Here is a 15,184-nt window from a genome sequence, read left to right as displayed (position 1 = left end):
AAGCAAAAACAGGTACATTAATAAAGCCAATAAGATTAAATATAAGAGTTTTACTGTAAAGAAAATTATTATTAGTGATAAAATTAAAATAAAATGTAAATAAAAACTAAATACGAGCCAAATAAACTGTTATGCCGTATTAGTCTGATTTAGGAATGAGATCGGGAAGGAAGGCGATGTGTGAAAGAAGATATGAAAGAGAATAGAAGCAAGATATTAAATGAAATTACTGGCTAATTACAAATTCAAAATCAAAACATTCTTTTTCGAATAGGCTCTAACATTCGAATCGTCAACATAAAATGTCGGCATTGTTATCATTAACGAAAGGTACCATCGGTTCAAAAGGCAATTATACTGAGAGGAATCGATGATAAAGTCAGCAGTTGCTCTTTACAAATATAGTTTTATAAAGAACCAGGACAATAATTAGTTTCCGGAGTGAGGATTAACAAAAATTTATTCCATACATTAACATCAGTGTAGTATTTTTGGATGAAATAATGTACTTTTTGAATAAGGTTATTTTAATATTGGTTTTAAATATCTCCAGTGACATATCTGATCTTGATTGTGGAATTTTATTGAACAAACGTAAACCTATCTACTTCTCTGCGCTTCTTACCATCTTATCTTGAAGTAAGAATGCCAATATAGTATATGACAAAGTTTTTCTGCAGAAATATTACAGGAAATTAAAGTATGAGAAAACCCATTTCTTCAACGTCTAATGTGAGATAACGTCTGGACGGTGTCAATGGCGTTATTAAAATGTCAACGTAACCTATTTTTCTTCAACTCATTTATCCGCCAACACGCGCTTCGAGAGATCGTGTATTTAATTAAGTAAGAAGTTTTGTTGCTATAAGCTTTTTCTCTTTAACATAGAGAAAAAATTAAAATTTATTTATTATCTACTATTTATAGTCGTATCTGTTATTTCTTTATAGATTATACAATAGTCCATATATTTAATGGAATCAGGCGTTACCTTGCGGAAGTCCATCCTAAGTAAGAAAAGGACCAATATTTAGCCACTTCCGCACATGCAGTGGTAGTCGTGCAAACACTGTGTTTGGCACTATTTGGTGTAACATAACTCCTGAGGATGCCCCGTGGAGGGATAAAACACGTGTTGAGTAATTTGGCGGTAGCGGTTGTGTGATTCGCATTGTTTGCCGCATACGCCTTTATCAGCGGGCTGGCGGGCGGTGCACTTTGTTGCACGACTACCACTGCATGCGGAAGTGGCTAAATATTGGTCCTTTTCTTACTTACAATAGTCCGGCTGGCAGCGGCCAGTATTCAGTGTACTCCGTGTAATAATTTTATAAAAGGTAGTTTTATTTTTCTTTAATAGCAACACTACTCGACCTCGTCACTCTTTTGTGACAACTTCCGGTAAAAAGTTTGAGAGTGGTGGGGTTGATAGCGTTTTGATTATTGAGTCGGGAGCTCGGTCACTCGTTCGATAACCATCGAAGTGATAAGTTGTCTAGTGAAACTATGCTAGTTGGCCTATAAGAGTATTTAAAGTAGAATAAAAGAATTTATTGTGTTGTGAATTGGAGTTATTCTGATATTAAAAAGGGCGTCTGTCCACATTATGGATGGACGTCCCATGTTATACTTGCCAGGCTGTGGTCTCTTCTGCAGAACCTTCAGGTCCCAGCGGTGATCTTTTCTGAGTGGGCTGGATTTATTAGATTATTAGAGTACCCACATACGATCACACGATTTAATGTCCATGTCGTTTATAGCAATGAATCTTCACTTCGTTTTTTCCTTTTTAAAATCGTCTGTTACATGTTAATTTTTTTTAACTTGTATTAGTTTAATTATAATATTACAAACATAGTTTAATGATTTAATTAATACTTTAGATGTTTGTGTAATTTTTATTAACAAATTGTAACGTATATAGGATGATAGATATAAAATCTTTAAAAATTTAAATTTATACCATGTTTGCTGTCAATGAATGTATGGTAAACCCTACCCAAAATCAATGATTTTAGTAATATACAGAGCGTAATGATAACAATGTGAGAAAAAGCGTTTTCAAAATTTGGAATACTCTGTCTTAAAAATAATTATTGTTTTACTATTAGAAATTTACGCTGCCAGATGTTATTGGTTTGTCTTGTTCTAATAGAAAAAAATAATCAATGTAACATACTTCAGAGTGATCATTATATGGGTGATTAGAAGTAGATGTAAATGCATTTCATGAATTCACCTAATTTAACCATTTACACTTTTGTCCGCTCACCCCGTATAAAAGAAATATTTATACTTAAGAAATTCTATAACGATACGCAGTGTAAGCGAAAATATATTACAATAAAATGTCTTATAAAATTATAGATTCATATATAAATGTAACGTTTACTCTCCGTATTACAACAATACCTTTATGCTAAATCATTCTTGGGCGTTCCAATTTCAAATTCGAATGCCGATTTGAATTCTGCCGCCATCAGTGATGTGTTTGCATCCGTTGCGTTAGGGTCTTATAAATTTAAAATACTCTTTGTACCTATGTGAATTCAGCTTCATCGATCACTTGGCTATCATATTTTTAAAATTTAATGACTATTGAAAATGCACATTATGCCGATCCGCCATTAATTTCTACTTTTGACAGTTCGCCATGAATATTGCGTCCTTAACGTTTGCTTTATATCGATCGAAACAAAATCAATGAAATTATTTTTGAATGCGACAGTACCTTCTGGTAGTACAAAGTCAGTAAGGATAGCTTTTTTCTGGGCCCCCGCTATTTGGGATCTCTCCTTTCACCCCTATTTGTGTGGGAACAGGGATTTTATTTTTCTTTTATATATTCCTCCACATTTCATTTTTTATTACCATACTCTTCTTCCATGCGTCACATTATCTATCTTTCCATTCATCTTCACATATTACAGTTTATCACAGATTTTTGTTTATGAATTCCCTTATCACATATACACACAGTATTTTAATATATCACAGTTAGTTTAATTACATTTTAATTTATTCATAATATTTTTATTTCTTTTAATTTTTATTTACATTTCTTTGCCTGTATACACCTTGTTTCTATTTATTGCATTTTCCGCCGCAACCCTGCTGAATCTGAGGAAGGACTCCCTTTCTTCTCAGTAAGGATAGTTCCAAAATATTTTTAATCTTTTTTTATGTAATTGATTTCACTGTTTCTTTCTTGGCATTGATAGTTGCACCATAGATGGCGAAGCGCTGAAGACGTTGATTGGCTGGAAAAAAGACTATCCCGACTGACTGAGGTCTGGTAAAAGCGTTGGCAAGAATGCGTTTTATCGGACAGGAATTGCTTCGAAGGGGATGAAATTGATTTGGAAAATTATAAATTTCTTAAATAAATTAACCTTACTTTTTGATCACAGTATTACATCGACGTTTTTCTTATGTTATATTCTTATGCACTTAACTGCTCTCTTAGCGACTTCACGAAACTTTTCTCTAAGACATTCTATTGTTCTCTTGTATAAATTGCAAGAACAACGCTATTCTGTATGCATTACGTCATAAAAATAACCCGTAGAGCATAACGTGTGAAAATAAGTAAAACAGACTATTTTATTTTTAAGAGTGCAAGAGAGGGTTGAACCTTTGCTATTTCGGTTACTATCATGATAAAATATTCTTTATTAAATACGATATAAAAGCTTTGGGGTATTTGTAGAGCTCATTTGGAAGCAAAAAGCTTTAATGTTTAATGGAATCAAGCGTTACCTTGTGGAAGTTTATCCTAAGTAAGAAAAAGACCAATATTTAGCCACTTCCGCACATGCAGCGGTAGTCGTGCAACAAAGTGCACACCGATTAAGCTCTGTCTTTGGCACTAATCGGAGTAACATAACTCCTGAAGATGCCCCGTGGAGGGGTGAAACACGTGTTGAGTGATTTGACGGTGGCGGTTATGTAATTCGCATCGTTTGCCGCATACGCATTTATCAGCGGGCTGGCGGGTGGTGCACTTTGTTGCACGACTACCGCTGCATGTGCGGAAGTGGCTAAATATTGGTCTTTTTATTACTTAAGCTTTAAGGTGTTCATTTGTAACTCATTTGGAAGCAAAAGCTTCGAAAGCTTTTATTCCTATTTGCATCATAAAATGATCACTCTGAAATATGTTACAATAATTGTTTTTAATTGAATTGACACAAGCCAATGACTGCTGGCAGTACAGTTTTCAATGACAGATAGTCAACAATAATTAATTATAATTTGTAGTATTTCTTATTTTGAAAACGTTTTTTTCACAATGTTCATTGTTTAATTTTTGTATCGAGTGTACCTTACAATAATTGACAGATAATGAGTTAAAATTCACCTCGAAGCATTTACGGCTATAATGAATCATCCTGTAGTATTATAAATTTGCACGAAAGCGTATATAGCGTTATATGGTTTAATATTCCAGTCATATTCTCTTATATTAAAGTAGTGTCGTGTGATTAAATTTTATTTCTGAGACAATTTCATATCATGGCGTCATATTTCTATTAAATCTAGAAAGATATTTCGTATTCTCCGTGTCGAAGAGTATTAAATATGAAATTTTCTTTTATATAAAGGTCATCGGTTTGGAAGGAGATTTTAAGGCATCTATTAAATATCGAGGTCAACCTCGAAGGATTTTATGGGGTGTAGATAAAAAAGTTCTTAAAAAAATCCTTCTATATATTTTTACATATCTTCACCGCCAAAACTGAATTTGGCGAATTGAAGTTAGTAACCAGCTAGTAAAAGGACTAAGTTAGGGTTACGCAGAATTTTGAATGTTTAAAACCGCAGTCAGCTTGATACTGCGAGGGATATAGCTAATTTTAGGTAAACAATTTTTTTTCTCTTTCAGTGAAATGTAGTTGTTGATAATTGTCATTATAAATATTTTAGTGAATTAAAGATGAATTAGTAAATGCGTCGCTGAGAGTATAATTTGTAAATGCTCGGCCAATTAGGCGAATATTTTTTTTTTTAATTTTTGTTAGGTTATGATAGACAATCTCGTAGAAAAATAAATTAATTGCGTGGAAAACAGTACCAAAAAAACATGCGACAAGAATCAAGAACCTAACCTAACAAATTATCTAACTAAACTGAGTAAATTATAATTGATGATAAACTTAGCAGTACTTCCAAGCGTTTAATATTAAAGAATCCTAGAGATATATTCGTTGCCTTTATGAGACGCACTCCAACCACACCTGCGCTTTGAGAGAGTAGGCTGTAGAGAAACTTAAACATACTCCAGGCACGCTTTGTGTTTTTCGACGGAGATGAGCCAAGCGCGAACTATATAATATCATTGGTTCCGTACAATATATTAAAAATATTTTATTAACAATTTTAAATTAATTATTACGTATAAATTTATGTATATTATAATGATTTATTACTATTCATTAAGTTATTTTATTAATTACTAGCTGGCATGATGGTAGTTATCTTGTTTTGTATAAAACAAAATAATTTTAACCTCAAAATGCCAAACGCGCGATGTTCACAGTGAACTGTCAAATGCTTAGTGTCAATACTCATTATATTTTTAGATTTTCATAAGGATTATTAAAGCTATTACTATTAAAGCTTTTTAATTCATTAATACATTTAAAAAAGTATTCGAAAAATGAAAACGGTCAAGTCGTTTCAAAATTAGAACGCGACTAAGGAGAAGAATTATTTTAATTGGAATATTTTTGTAGTCAATAAATACAGTTATGAAAATGAGGGTAAATGAATAAGTAGTTCGAAAATTAAATTAATTAACTTTATTACACAATAAGGACGAAAGGTAAGTATTAATAAAAAAAACATCAAGAGTTTGTTAAAAGGCACACTGAAATCAGTGTTAATTTAAAATAAAATGTATATAAATTGCAATAAAATATATATTGTTTTTGATTTTCGTTCCAGACAGTGGAGCATTGTTATTATTATGATAACAAATCACTAAAGGAATGGAGATGGAATATGGAATGAGGGGATTCGTAATTCAAATCCGATGAACTAAATTAATCGGCATAGATCAGTGAATTGGCAATTTGAATAGGCAATGGAATTGACAACATAACGCAAGCGAATAGCCGCTGGGGTATTAAGTATCTTAGGTAGGGATTGAAAACCGCTGAGCATATTATACAAAATACCATAGTTTCAGCCATATGATATCCACTACTGGGTCTACCCTATACCTGTTGATTATTAGATTTTCAATAGAAGGGGTTAGAAGCGGACTGCACACCGCGTCTTCTACGTTGAAGTTGAACGTCTTACAACACGCTTATACATTTACGCTGTACGTGGTCTGCTTTTTAGAACCTTAATTAAGATAATCTGGCAACAGTAATTGAGCTGAGATACGGCTTCCTTTGGTAGGTTGTAATAAAGAATGCAGAATTACAATTAAAGAGAATAAAATAAATAAAAAGCTGTGGTACATTTTCGAAGGACTATCCGTCAACTCTTTTCATATAGCGTCCACCTAACTAGTCTAAGAACTTAGATGCCTCGTAATTCGAAAATAAAAATGGGCGTAATTGATTTTTTAAATACTTTTGACTCTATGGCAGTTAGAATTCAAAGTATATTAATTCAAGTAGATATTTATAAACACTTGAACCGTCAATTAATTTAATCTTCTGATAAGACCTGTTGATAAGAGCCGGGCTCCTCAAAATTTGCTCTTTTTTAATGTAATTAACAAAGTTTGATCTATACATATATTATCAACCATGTTCCACAACTAAAAACTCTTGAATGTTGTATATTATATAAGTATAATATTTATATAACGATATGCTCTGAATTTTTAATTTAAATTAAGAAAACGATTGTCTAAGATATCTTGAAGGAGTTTACTATATATGCGTACACACAGAATTGTTGAACATGAAAGATTTGTTGAGTTCTTTTCGCTTGTTATTCTCAGGTTTTAGGTATTACAACCAAAGGGCGGCATACTCAATTAGACGTCAACAAGTGTAATCTTTCGTATGTTGAAAAAAGAATTTTAGAATATTAATTTGAATTAAATTTTTTGAAGATAAAAAATTTTTTTTTGATAATAGTGTAACTAAAAATGTGTTCGGAAATAAAGGATTATCTATGTAAAAGTGAGAAAAATAAATAAAAAGCGATTCTTTGTCAATGTTTATAGATACGTTTAATATTTACCGTTTGTCAATTCCATGCCGCGTAACCCGAAAACGATGGCGGGGGAGTTTTGGCGCATGCGTAACAATCGACAACGAGGCGAGCTCCCTGCAGTCGCTTGTGATGTCCGCGGTCGAATGGGAGGCGCGGGCTGGGTGCGAGGCGAAGCTCGTGTGGCTGACGACTCCGATTTCGAAACGCTGAAGCAACTCCTCGCCTCCGAGGATGGATGGAACCTGGAGTACGAACGCGACGGCGTCAAAGTTTGGGCAGAAGACGCGGCCCACGGCGCCTTGCGCACCGTTAAGGTAAGTTTTATTTTCCGCACTCGTTAACCCGCCAGTAAGTACGTGTATAGAATTATTATAAAGAAAGATTCATTATTTTTTATCTGTGCTCAATCTGTATATATTTTATTAATAAATTAAAAAGTTTGTAACGGTATATATATTTTAAAATTGTATGCATATTTTTGTTAAACCTTCCATAGATCATTTGTTATATGATTAACTTGTGCTGTAATAATTATTACTTTCTGAACCATGCACTATTATATTTAAATATTCCACATCTACGTTACCAATACTATTAAATTTAACAATGCTTTTAAATTTTAGTTATAAATTTTACAGGTACAGTGAGATATGATCAATCAATCAATCTTTACATAACATTTTAAACATTTTTCGGTTTTTATTACTGTAATTTTTTGTAGTAACTAATACACAAATAAGTATATAATTAAAGAAATGTTTAAATATAATTCAAGAGTTTTTAGTTGATCGAAACGTGACGCACTTGGTTTGTAGAGACGATTACATAGTTGATATTACAAAGTATACATCAAACATTGCAAAATTTAATTTAAAATGAGCAATTGTTGACTCTGTGGCCGACTCGTCTCAATAGATCAACTTTTCGAGCCGGTGCTAGATAAGGAATTGTGTATAATGCCAAATTGAATAAAGATATTATGCGTTTGTATTATATACAGAGACACGCTTTGAAGATAAACACAAAGCGTGCATGTTTGTTATAAATAATAAAGGTTTGTATATGTACCTTTAACGTTGCTGTGGGTTGCTATTTTAAAAAAAATAATAGCGTGTATAACTTTGATTCGTCGGCAGAATATCACGGCAGGTTACAAGGCACCTAAAGATACGTGGCATCATATGCCTACAGTCAAACAAAGCTATTCAGATTTTTTGTTAATAATTAATATTATTATAGTTCCAAATCGTGTATATGTACGAACAGAGCAATGCTTAAACATATTTGCAGTAGAGATTAAAGTTAGATGGTATTTTGCAAAGCAGTTACTGGTAATAAAAATATTAAAAAAAAAAATAGAACGCTTGCAACTCTGTCAATAGACTAGCAGTTACCAAATAGGCTTTTGGGCCATCTCTGGTATCAATCAGGATGTCCGTGGACCTAGGGCTGTGAAGATATAATAATGGCGCGTTACGGATTGGATGCCAGTTTCGGTTGCAGGAAAGAATAGAAGAAAGGAACACCGCCTTATTGATAAGTAAAGAGGAAAAAAGACCTTTTTGGATTACTGCCAGAAGGTAGAAAATAAAATGATAAAAGGCAAGGTATGATAGGTAAAGAAATGGATAGGAATGGAAAATAACGTGACGGATAAAAGATTTTTGAGTAAGACATATTAAAGAGTAAGAGTGAGAAAAAAATGTGAATAAATGGTCTAGCAGAACTGTTCTTCTGAACCCAACAAAACAAAAGAAAAAAAATCTTTAGACCTTTAGGGTATGCCTATGTCCATCAGTGGACATCTTTCGGTTGAAATGTTAATGATGATGAAATTCTTGAAATAATAAAGCCGTGATCCAATTTCGTTGTTATACAAATTAAAATGAAAAATATTTAAAAATGTTTATAAATGTATTTTTATTTATGATTAATTAAATTTTTTTTTTAAACGAAAGGTTCTTCTATTTTTACGACATATTTATTACATGAAAAAGTTTTATTTTTTTTTTCGCTTGAGAGGTTCCAATAGAACCGGTTGGAAGCTGTCAGCACACAGCGTCTTCCGACTATCTTAACGAGTTCATCTATCTTACCTTTATTCACCTCATAGAAATTTGTGGTGGAGGGTGATGCCCATAGATGACGGTGGAGTCCATAGAAGTTTACTGCAAGTAAGCGTCTGTGGACTGAAACGACGACGCTATATTTAGTGTTAGTTACCACACAATACGTGCCAAATGTATGGCAATTTTTTCCACACAATTCTTTTTAAGTACATCCTTCACTGTGTTAATAACATTCCTGTGAAATATGTTTATTTCATATTCGTAACAACCTCCTTGAAGAAAATGATCTAACATCTTTCGTGTGGCGTCATTCAAAGTTATATATACTGCATTGTTAGAAACTAATTTTAAATTTGGAATGACGTATGCGCGTATTCGTAAGGATGTGTTAAGATGTGCATGTATGTGTATGTGCAGAGGTATGTAAGATAGCATAATTATTTCAGCATTAATACGTCCAGTGCTGGACAAAAGATTCCTCCACAGATTTCCAATGGAAGCAGTTGGAAGCGCTCTGCATTGAGCGTCTTCCAACGAACTTAACTACGGTGTCTGTTCACTTTATGGATAGATGTCCCACCTTTTGCTTGCCGGTGCATGGTCACCACACCAGAACGTTCTGGCGACCATGTGTTCTTTGCGCTTTGTTCCCTGATCATTGTTAATTCAACTTGCTAAGTGCTTTGTTAAAATAAAATGCTTTTATTAAAGCGTGGTATAAAATAAATAAAGTTTGCGTTTGTAAATATTACCGAAAATAAATGTTTAATTATGGTTACCCTACACATAGAATTAACTGATCGAAATCGTAAAAAGTTCATGGATGTACAAAAGGAATGGTACAGTAAATGTTAATAAATTGTTTCGTACAGTTAAGCAAATGAAGGGTTATGGCAAAAGGTAAGTACATTCGTTGATTTCTCCTTAAGATCTCTCATAAAACCTTGCTAGTATTAACTATTTTTTGTTGTTTTACTACATTCACCACACTTTTACGTTTTTTTTTCGAGACGCTGTTATTCTCTGACATAGATGCGTCATATATATATATTTACCATTGTCTTATTAGCAAACTCAAAGTAGCCGAAGAAGCCATGGAGAAGAATGTATGAGAAGATTCACAGACAAATAAAAGTTATGTTTATGTACATAGTTCAATGGATTGGTAAGTTGAAATGCCAGAAGGCTGGCTGCTGGAGTTCCACCGGTCCTTTGGGTAATCTATGGGGGTGGCCTATGACCATCAGTAAATATTCTTCGGTTAAAATGATGATGATGTTAGTGATATCTGTAAAATTTATTCCCTCCGTCCTCTTGACGTTTTTCTTCAATATTATTTAGTCGCCATAATTATATATTTAGTTAGTCATAGTTTTTTTTAATAATTGCCAAACCTTAATCTTTATCTAATATATAAAATTCTCGTGTCACGGTGCTCCTCTACCTGACTTATTCCACCGAAACGGCTTGACCGATTTTCGTGAATCTTAGCGTACATATCCGCCAGGGTGGAGAATCGGACAACATCTATTTTTCATCCCCCTAAATGTTCAGGGTGGTCCACCCCTAATTTTTTTTATTTTTATACATTTTTTTAAGGTACAGCATACAAAAATACCTACAACCCTAAATTTTCACTCCTCTACAATCAATCCATATTTTTAATTTGTTAATAATGTACATGGCAAAACAACGTTTGCGGTATCAGCTAGTAATAATACTATAAAAACGATTTTTGTATATCTCTATATTTTATATTCATATGTAAAAAACAAAGCTCTTGTAGAAAAACCATATCAACATGACATTTACATAGTAAACGATCAACATTTTTTGTGTTACTATAAAATTCACATGAAAGCCGAAGTAAGGGTTACGGGATACGGTTTGTAAATATTTGCGGCACCAAGTCGGGCATTTAAACAGTTGACTTAGGTTGTATTGGGCTTTTATAGCCATTTGGGTCCTTATTGGTTCGGGTGTAGGAGCTTTTATAGAATTTTACGCAACAGATTAAATAAAAACAGATAATATACATTCAGTTACAGTTAGTTAAGTTTAATTTTAAAGTTTTTTTTTATGGCTCCCGTTATTGGGAGCCTCTCGTACCCCCTATCTGGTGTGGGTCAGGGACTTTTTGTTTACATTTATTTTATTTTTTCACATACATTTTTTTATTTACTTTCTCTTCTTTCATACTTCATATTATCTGTCGTTCATTTCTTTCTTTCCACTATTCCACTATCTTTCCCTTTCTCTCTGTATCGCCTTTCATTCATTTCTCATTACTTTTACATTTTCATATATTCTATATCACATTTTTTACTTATATTCTATTATTATTCTATATCACATTACTTTATTTTGCTTTTATTTTATCTTTGTGTTATTTGTTTACAATTTTTTTACTTTTTTAGTCTTTGTTTTTCGTCGCATATCAGGGAGGCTATGGTTTCCTCCCTGATTTTTACACCAGAAAAATTTTAAAGTTTAAATTTTATAAACAATTTTTATTTTCATTTTCATCGGTCTTCTGAATAATTTTCGCTTAACTCTTAAATGCCCTCTGGAAGGCGTATGCCTCCCCCCAATATATTTATGGAGGGATATACCATAATCGCCACAGTTGGTAGTCGGATTGGCGATCTTAGTGTAGTATTATAATACTACACTAAGATCGCCAATATAATACACAGGACGCTGCTGCCCATCTTCTGAAAATTTATTTGTGAGTAGTGGCAATCGTATATAATTAACGCACAAAGTGTGAATTTTATAAGAAGAAGGACGGGAAGAAGAACCCGCGACCTACAATCGCAATTCTTAGACCTCTATCACTGAGCAGTGGTATCCCAGCGGTAAATAGTATCAGTAAATAGTCTATGTATATATATGTACATATAATACACAATACATAGATTATATCAAGCTTTCAGTTACCTTAACATCGAAGAAAAACGTGCAGGGATTAGTTTGTTCTTTGGTTCTTCTACGGATCCTAATTTCAGATTCAATCCCATAATGAAATTCAGAGCATTCTAGCAGGCCTATCGTAAGTGACCACGTCGCAAAAGCTATCTCCTCAGATATTACGTGATGATAAAGCCATCGTTGGTGAAAGGCACTAGTAATTATCATCACTGTTGGTGAGCGTGTAGACTATATGAACATTAAATAAATGCAAATTATGGTAGTAACTTAAATATATTTTTACAAAATTAGATAACAATAAAGTAATACGTAACAATAGACTGATATAATAAACGAACAAGCAAAACTGTATCGCGATACAAATTTCAATATAAGTAGTATAAAAAATAAATAAAAATGTAAAGAATTTTTAAATGATCCAGTAAGTCGCCAGTAGTAACAATTAACTTGTATTATAAACAATAATGTATTGTGTTTAGATATAGGTGCAAAAGCCTTATAGTAAGTTAGTGTATTCATTTCCTGTCAATTAATGCATATTTCAACCGATAATACCAACTCTTATATCTCTATTTAAATTGTTTCTGTTATTATCTGTTCTTTTAGTTATTATCTGTGGTAGTATAGGATACAATAAAGTCTATATAAATAAATTTCAGTAATAAATTTAAATTTAGTAAAAGTAAGATAAAAGTCAAGTCAACTAAATGCTTTGATAGTTTTACACTTATACATAAACACCTGTGAAATATGTTACATTAATATATTTTTGTTTTAGAATATAACTGGCCAGTTCTTGACGGAACAAAATATGTGGAGAGAGATAGTAAACAATAATTAGTTTTAATATGTAGTAATCCGAATTTTGGAAACGCTTTTAATATATTATCAGTACGTCATATTCGTAGAGATATTATTTACGTTCATTTATATAACTAGACAGGCATAAATTAAAAAAAATATACCATCGTAACCTCTTTAGAATCGAGGCCTTTGGCCAGAAATGGGTCGTGCGTAAGCTGTTACAAGCGAGTTATTGTGGTAATGCAAAACCGCTGTTTGGTCCGGTCTCGCGATCGATTATTGGCTGCGCTATTGTGGTAACCGCATGTCCTGTTTAGGAGTCTGCCCCGTTTCATGCCCACAATACGAGCCAAGTATATAGTAATATTTTTTCAGATAAGTCCTTTTTAATATGTTTATTTAAACACGTAACGATCTCCTTTAAGAAAATGATCTAACCTCTTTCGTGTGTCGTCATTGAAAAACTTTTAAAACGAATTTGACAGGAAATATTTTTAAATTTGGAATGACAGTGATTATGAATAATTCGTATGCGAGTGTGCGAGTGTTTGTACGTGTACACATATGTGCGGTGTGATTTATAACGATCTTCTGAATGAAAATGATCTAACTTAGTAACAATTAAAAGACCACCAAGGGTCCACAGGGAACTCGACAAGGGTTTACAATGGCATGCCAAAAAGAGGTTTCACAATTCGCAGGCTGGGGTCCACGAAAATTTATCTGTTTGTGATACTTTCTATTGTCAGTACAAAGTTACAAGACTTGAATCTTTACATGTTTTGTCGAGTTTTAGGAAGATGGTAGAAATTTAGCTGCAGGGGATCCTTCAGAAGTTATATATATATAAAAAAAAATCTGGAAACTTCTGATGTAACCTCTTTGCTGTGACGTCATTGAAGGATAATTATAACGAAATTTTTAGAAAAATTTTTAAATTTGGAATTACTTATTGATTGGCGTTTGGAACACACGTAACCGTCTATTTTCAGTTGAACGATGCCATGACGGAAGGGTTTATTTTAATTATAGTTTCTATAAAATCTGCCCCTTCTAGTATTTTTATCACTACGAACATAATACAAAGTTCCTAGTGGGTACTACAGGGCCAATGTACAATAATCACTACATTTGGCAAGAGCGTTGGTGATCGCAGTGTGGTATTATGGTACGCAGATAGCGCTGCTGTTCATCTTCTGAAAACTTGTTAGTGAGCAGTGACAAACTTATATAATTAACGCACAAAATGTGACTTATATAAGATTGTTTCCCGGGAATCGAACCCACGATCTCCCATCGCAAGCCTGAATCCTCTGCCGTTGTCGTATAGCCTATATTAATACGAATAAAATTATTAAATAAATTTTCATCGCTAAATAATAAAACATGTCACTGTATTACATTTTAAATTGTTACGTAGGTGAAAATGAAAGTAAAAGTATATGAAACTTACATTTCGGCTTGTACAATAGCAAATATATTATTAAGCGGTAATTGACGATAATAATTGTAGTAATTATAACAATTAGCTTTTTATTAACATTAATAATTATTTGGCATATAGCTATAGCGAATGTGTGTTTGTGGGCTAGCAAGCGTGTGTGTTAAATGTCTTAAATGTTTTCTTAAAAACCATATTGGCATATAACATTCGTTATTGATTACCAAATTAAAAAAAATACAAAGACCATGTCTGGGAAAACATCTCACAATGTGACGACCATTTTTGTTTTACTATTGTAAAGTACAAAAAGCTATTTACTATAAAAAATGTGTTACATTGAAAAAAAAATAGGTTTATTAAAATAAGATACGCATTGCGTTACTAAGCAAAATTAGAGAAAGAAAAAAGTGACAGTTGTCAGTTTTGCTGCTAATTTCTATGTTGCCAGAATTATACAATATTTTACCGAATAAATTACAAATTAAAACCTAAATAATTAATTATTTTATGTTCTATACTGAGAACTTGGTATAATAAAACGTGCAAACCTTTCTTCCGTTCTTTACCTTAATAAAATCTACCTTATCATTTAAGCAAGGTAATAAGTTTTCCTGTCATATTTATGGCCACTTCGTTCTATCGCAAGTAAGGGAAAAGGAAGTTATATATGAGGACACACATTTGAAGTCCACACGTGCCGCGTATATTGCTTCCGGTGCATTGATTTCCTGATATCTGAGCTCAACAGATGAGCATT

General features: G+C 32.8%; 1 protein-coding gene across 1 annotated transcript in view; it reads left to right on the top strand.

Moving 5' to 3' along the window:
- Window positions 1-7,322: 7,322 nt before the first annotated feature.
- Window positions 7,323-15,184, top strand: part of LOC137933054 (START domain-containing protein 10-like) — a 47,733-nt gene continuing 39,871 nt past the window's right edge. The window contains exon 1 of the mRNA XM_068776789.1: window positions 7,323-7,493. Coding sequence (XP_068632890.1) covers window positions 7,323-7,493 — 171 coding nt within the window. The remainder of the gene's footprint in view (window positions 7,494-15,184) is intronic.

This window comes from Battus philenor, unplaced genomic scaffold (genome assembly GCF_028537555.1).
Source record: "Battus philenor isolate CCGP_79_NKW_IND1 unplaced genomic scaffold, ilBatPhil1.0.hap1 SCAF_12, whole genome shotgun sequence".
In the NCBI taxonomy this organism is placed as follows: domain Eukaryota; kingdom Metazoa; phylum Arthropoda; class Insecta; order Lepidoptera; family Papilionidae; genus Battus; species Battus philenor.
The sequence above is the reverse complement of the archived record's forward strand: the minus strand, read 5'-3'. Positions and strand labels throughout refer to the sequence as shown.